Source organism: Gavialis gangeticus, unplaced genomic scaffold (assembly GCF_001723915.1).
Source record: "Gavialis gangeticus isolate Ggan-Ray unplaced genomic scaffold, GavGan_comp1, whole genome shotgun sequence".
NCBI classification, from domain to species: Eukaryota; Metazoa; Chordata; order Crocodylia; family Gavialidae; genus Gavialis; species Gavialis gangeticus.
The window spans coordinates 263,272,045-263,278,411 of record NW_017729032.1 but is presented as its reverse complement, the minus strand read 5'-3'; the positions used below and the strand labels follow the sequence as shown (position 1 = coordinate 263,278,411).

Genomic DNA, 6,367 nt, shown 5'->3' with positions numbered 1-6,367 from the left:
CTACTCTCTAATAATTTGTGTCCATTGTTCCTTGTCATGCCAGGGGGCACTAGGGGAAACAGTGTCTCCTCTAAACCCTTCTGGTCCCCCCTAGTGAGTTTATAGACAGTCACCAGGTCCCCCCTCAGCCTTCTCTTGTGAAGGCTGAACAGGTTTAGGTCCCGCAGTCTTTCATTGTAGGGTCTGCCCTGTTGTCCCCAGATCATGCAGGTGGCCCTCCTCTGCACCCTTTCAATGTTGTCCATATCCCTCCTGAAATGGGGCACACAGAACTGGACGCAGTACTCCAGCTGTGGCCTGACCAGCATTGCATAGAGGGGGAGGATCACCTCCCTGTCTCTACTCGAGATGCACCTGTGGATGCACGACAAGGTCCAGTGAGCCCTGCCAACCATGACCTCGCATTGTCGGCCCATGTTCATCTTGGAGTCAGTAATGACTCCAAGATCCCTTTCTGCCTCTGTGCTCTCAAGAAGGGAGTTTCCCATTCTATAACTGTGCTGCTGGTTTCTACTGCCTAAGTGTAGCACCCTGCACTTGTCGGTATTGAAATGCATCCTGTTTATGTGAGCCCACTCCTGTAACCTATCCAGATCTTGCTGCAATCTTTCCCTCCCTACTAGCGTGCTCACCTCACCCCAAATTTTGGTATTATCAGCAAATTTAAACGGGTTGCATTTCACCCCGTCATCACTGATGAAGAAATTGAACTGAAGATATCTTCAGTTCAATTCTCAGTGCTGCTTTCTTTTGATGTAACTGTTGTCTTGCTGTTGAATCTAAATAGCCTTGAGACACTCAGAAGCTGACTAGCGTACGTAGCTCATGCCATTTGTCACTTTTTCTACTGTATACCCACTTGTGCTGCATAAAAGACAGGAAGCTAGGTATAGTAGATGCTGAAGATTTCCACTGATCCATATGGTAGTATTTTGCTTGGAGATGGGCCCAGTGCTGTAGCTTGAAATATAGCAGCATTGGTATATATAGAGAGCTGGCTACAGAAGTCCCCTCTATTCATAGAGAGACTAACAAAGGAATTTGTAGTAGTTTCTTTCTGCTCCTTTTTAAGAGTCTGGGCTTATTTGTTTTAAAGTGCATCACTTTCTTAAGGATATATGGGCATCATTTCATTTTCATGTCAACAAGATAATATGAAAATGTAGCCACATTAGTATTTAACCATTCTGTAATGCTCATGTTTTCTCTGTAGAGCGAACCAGAAGAAATGCCTCCAGAAGCAAAGATGCGCATGAAGAACATTGGAAGGTATTTTAGTTTAACAGTGCTTTGAAAGGAGGGTGGAAGAGGACCTTGTACAACTTGGGGCAAATTCTTGCCGATGGTCTAGTAATGTCAAAAGTACAAACAGGCTCCTGCAGCTTCACCAAGCCACACTACAAAATGAGGTGGATTTTTTTTTTTTGTCTTGGACTTAAGTTTTGGATTGCTACTTAAATGCCCCCTTCCATTTTCCAGAGTAAGAAGAGATTGGACCTACATTTCAAAGGTGAAAATTAGGTGCAACTCCTGGTGTCAGCAGTCTTTCTATTCTTCTCTTTCATTATTGCACTCCAGATCCTTTCAGTCTCAAACTACTCTGGTTTTACCTTTATGGTGTAAATATTTTTGGACACCTTTTGTGTCATCTGCCCAGGACTTAAAATCTCTACATGTAGGAAAAAGAGGCTTATCTCTTGCTGAAAAACAAAAGAGAATTCCTTGTATATATTATAAACATGTGTAAGCTGATGAAAATAGGAGAAAGTTAGCAAGAGCCAAATTATGCTTTAATATAGGCAGGGTCAGTTACACCCATACATGAAGGCTGAATCTTGGACCTTGTATTCTTAAGCCAGTTTGACATTTTGTAAGTTTGAAAGGGTAATGTCTTTGTGGCCCCTGACAGATGTTAATTTACATGCACAATGGGATCAAATGTTCAAGATTTGCTGTGGCAGGACACACAGTTTTTGGGATCTAGGATAAAGTTCCTTGAATGCGATTTTGTGCCAGAAGTTCTAAAGCCTCACTGTTCAGCTTGGCATCAGGGTCTCCAATACCAGGCTGCCTAGCACAGTTTTAAACCCATTGGTGTCCTGGGAGCCTGTTGTCAAAGGCGGACTCCCTGTGAATCAAGAAATTTCAGTAGGCTTGTGGATAGCCCAGCACTAGGGATCAGCTCCCAAGCTGGGCTCTCTGGGTGCCCTTCAACGTGTCATGTGTTCCATTTTAAGTATGATACAAACTAACTAGAAAGATGTTCCATGTTAAATGTGCCTGGACAAAGTGTGGAACATATTTCTGGCTGGTTTGCCATTTTCATTGCATGACAAATTGTTTGAATGTTTAAACATGGTACAGTTTATTGCACAATTAACACATTGATAAATATCTGCCAGAGGTCTGTAGGATCATTATTGTTAATGAAAGATCTGGATCTGGATCTAGAATTCTTTCTTATGTGAAAAACAAGTACTTCACAAGCAGCAGCTTTGCAGGTTACTTCTTCTGCCCCCACCATACCCCAGTGTTCCACTGTGTGTCCTGATTCCACTTCCATCCTGATTATGGAAGGACCTATGGATTGCTAACAAAGCTGTCAATAAAAGTGACTTGTTATATACCCCTTTGTTCACAGCTTCACATAAGCTGCTAAAACAGCTCTGCCAGTAGTGATAGTTTCTGTTCACTAATGACGTAAGTTAGATTTGAACTAGCAAGGTGAAACTGCTCTGTTTCATGCATCCAGTTTCACAGGGTACTTTAATTGATCCTCCTTTAATCTGTTTATCACAGGGATACACCAACCTCAGCAGGACCAAATTCCTTCAATAAAGGAAAGCATGGGTTTTCTGACAACCAGAAGCTATGGGAGCGGAATATAAAATCTCATCTTGGAAATGTTCATGACCAAGAGGAAGACTAAATGATGTGTATTGAGATTTGGGTTGGGGGGAGGGCAGGGTGTGACGTTAAAGGAACAGTTTCCTTTTTTAAGAATGGTGTAAGACTATCTTTGGAGCCACTTTTTTAAGAATTAAGTGGTACACTAATAACTGAGTTTGAAATTAGAGGTAATTTATGTTTTGTATAAAGATTTCAAGGCATTTGCTAATTTTGTAGTTCCATGTGATTAGTTTCAAAAGTTACAGATAATAAAGAAATTGGAAGTGGTACCTTTTTAAGATTTTCTTTTTTTTTTTGTTTTTCACAGTGATTTCTTCAGGTGGACAAAAAAGGTTACTGTCTCTTTAATCAAATTAATGTTGAATGCTACTGCACTCTGGCTTCCAGCCCCCTCTTTATAACAGGAAAAGTTACAGAGAGTGAGCATTGTGTTGTACTAGAAGTGTTACTGGACTATTAATTTGAACATAAGTTTAGACAACACAGAAATATAAAAAGCCTGGATTCCTTTCCCTATAGTCATCCTTTGTTAAATCTTTACAAACTAGAAATTATGTTGCTCTGAGTGGCTGTAGTAACTTAGCTTTAATCTTGTTTTGAAATTTTATGTAAAAATGTGTAATATTCAATCTGTGGCCTGTTTCATTCTCAAGAAATGGGTCTTGTCTACATATTAGATACAGCCTCTAAAGATTATTTGCTACAAAGGTAAACCAGTATTTTAACTGTGCTCCTCTTAAATCATTAGCATCAAGTAGTGCTTTGTTAGCATTTCCTTGTGAATTAAATGGAGACAAATATTAACAGAGTGATTATCAATATACGAGTCACCACCAAAAAGATGAATATATGTAAATTAAGCTTCATATTTGGTTGAAATAGTTTCCTGTACTACTCCTAAAAGGAAAAAAAGCCACACCAAAAATTCAATAACTTACTGTTTATAAGTACAAGAACTGTTAAGATGCACTTTCTGTATTTTGCCATTTTTAAATATGCCTTTACATGCTAAACTATGCTTATGGATCCAAGTGACACTATCAGGTTTAGAAAATTCCTTTGTTACTCTCATTACTAATCCTTTTAAATACTGGCAGCTTTAAAAATCTAACTTTTGATTACAGATCTGGTTCAAACAGTAGCACCAAATCAAAATCAGTTTCATTTTCTGTTTCTCATATTTTGGAAGAGTGAGGTAAGATTTCAAACATTGGAAGAGTCTAAATTTCTTAAAACTATTTTACTTTAGCTTTGAATTATGAAAGCATTCGTATCAAGTCTTATACAAAAATATTTTGAGAACAACTGCACTTCTAATGACTAAAAGTACCTGATAGCGTCCTCTGCTAAATTCATCTTTCATGTTTGAAATGGATTGTAGAATTTGGCTTGGATGAACCATTTTTCACACCTCCTTAAGACCTTGTTGAGCATAGCTGGTGCAGAGGAAAGTGCATCTTTAAAAGTTTATTTTAGAAAAGCTCTGACCACTTTAGACTTTGAGTTAGTAAGTTCTAAAAACAATTTTTTGTATTTTTGTATTGTATGTGTAATCTTTTTTTTTTTTTTTTTTTTTTTTTTTTTTTTTGAAGTCTGATGCAGTTGAATACCTGTAACTCTTATTTTCTTTAAAAGCCTTGTTATAAACATAACATAAAAACGTATACATTTTTTTTCATAGCAGAAATTGATTTATAAAAATGCTTTGAAAGCTGAACTTGAGGACTTCCAAAAGTGACTTTTGACTTCTTATTATCTTTGGCGTTCTTGAAGCCAGTGGTGAAACCTCCTTTGACTTAAGTGAAAGCAGACTGTGAGGCATCTGGTTTTATCCACTGTAACAGGTTTATATGATTACATACATCTAGAATACTTCCCCCAGAGCAGTAGAAATGTAAGTAGAAACACTAGATTGATAATATTACTGCTTTGGAGCCTAATGTTAGTCAGTACTCAGGATCTTGCAGGGAGTAGGAGAAATTGATGATGGCTGAGTTTGGGACCTTTTTGTTATACTATCCTGTTTATTTACAGGATCTGACAGAACGCTGGACAAATCAGACATGAAAGAGAGTTTCTTTTGCTCATGGTAACAATTCTCCTTGCAGCCAGCAGTCTGTCCTAAAGATCGGTTGGCTTTTTCCCCGGGCCATACCATGCCATTCCATGCCACAAGTGGTTTTCTAGTACAGTTTTTCTGCTGCTTCCTTCCACAACATGCTCTCTCCACTTCAGACCATGTGCAGCCCCATGTATTTCTTTTCAGCTCCTAGGCCAACCCCTCCATCATTGTTTAGTTTCTTAAACAGCCATCACATCTCTTTGGGGTAGTTAGCGGTGCTATGTTTTGACTGTTTATTTCATAAACAACTTGCAATTGCTTTTCTGAACAAAGGTTAGCTGTTAAACCTACCAGCTGTAATGAGGTTTTAGTCCAGCCTCAGTGTATTGAGATGCTAAGCACACAGCCAATATTCACAAAAAACAACTTTCACTTCATAAGAAGAAGTGTGATTTTTCTTAACGGGGGAAAAATGTTGAATTTCTTCCTTGACACATCTGCAGTGAAGGTGTATAATCTATAACGGCTATTTTGTCTGAATCTTGGGCTCAGCCTGTCAGCAGCTGGACTGAAGGGGGGAAAATATGTATTTGCCAAGTAAGTGAGCCTGCATTCCAATTGTCTTCAGAATTCAAAGTAGAGAGAGATGTATCTGCTTGTGTAAAAAGCAGTGAAAGCTGTTGTGTGTAAGAACCCAAGCCATTGCCACTATGGAACTACTTTTTTTTCACTCAGTGACTCTTCTCTGTTTTGGTGAGATTCATCTTCCACACACTGGTTTTTCTCTAGGTGCTTCTTCACTGGAACTTGCTTGGTCCTTCAGATACCTTGAGAGAGATTTTGGAATAGAGTGCCAGATTCAGGATGGCTTTGTTCCCACTCTGAAGAGATGCTTTTCTAAGAGATTTTCATTCTTTCCACCTCCTGTAAATGAGGGCTTCTTTCACTAGTAATAAAAAGACTGTTAGCTCTTCGGACAGTTGTTCCTAGTGTTTCAAACAAGGTACAGAGATCCAGTGCTGTCTCCACCACATAAGATGGGAGAGAGGAACTTGGTTGACTTTGTGCTGATCCTCTTCGTAAAATAGGTGGTAAAAGACTGGTGGGACTAGCTACCCGGATCAAGGACAACAAGAAGTCCTTTTTTAAATACATGGGGAGCAAAAAGAAGGTACCGGGTAACATGGGGCCCCTGTAAGACACGCTAGGAAATATGGTCGTCACACCAGACAACAAAGCTAACCTATTTAATGACTTCTTTGTCTCCATTTTCCTGAGCAGGACCTGGATCAGCCCCCTCACTAAGCCCCCCTCAGGCCCCAGGGGAGGTGCATGTAGGCCAAGGGTCAGTGGGGGTCTAGTCAGGGAACTTCTGGAGGGGCTGGATGTATTTAA

At 39.5% G+C, this 6,367-nt stretch overlaps 1 protein-coding gene across 1 annotated transcript in view; it reads left to right on the top strand.

Moving 5' to 3' along the window:
• The window catches only part of PCNP (PEST proteolytic signal containing nuclear protein), a 17,863-nt gene extending 13,275 nt beyond the window's left edge, over positions 1-4,588 (top strand). Inside the window, exons 4-5 of the mRNA XM_019523714.1 lie at positions 1,214-1,269; positions 2,800-4,588. Coding sequence (XP_019379259.1) covers positions 1,214-1,269; positions 2,800-2,929 — 186 coding nt within the window. The 3' untranslated portion in view covers positions 2,930-4,588. The remainder of the gene's footprint in view (positions 1-1,213; positions 1,270-2,799) is intronic.
• The last annotated feature ends 1,779 nt before the right edge of the window (positions 4,589-6,367 follow it).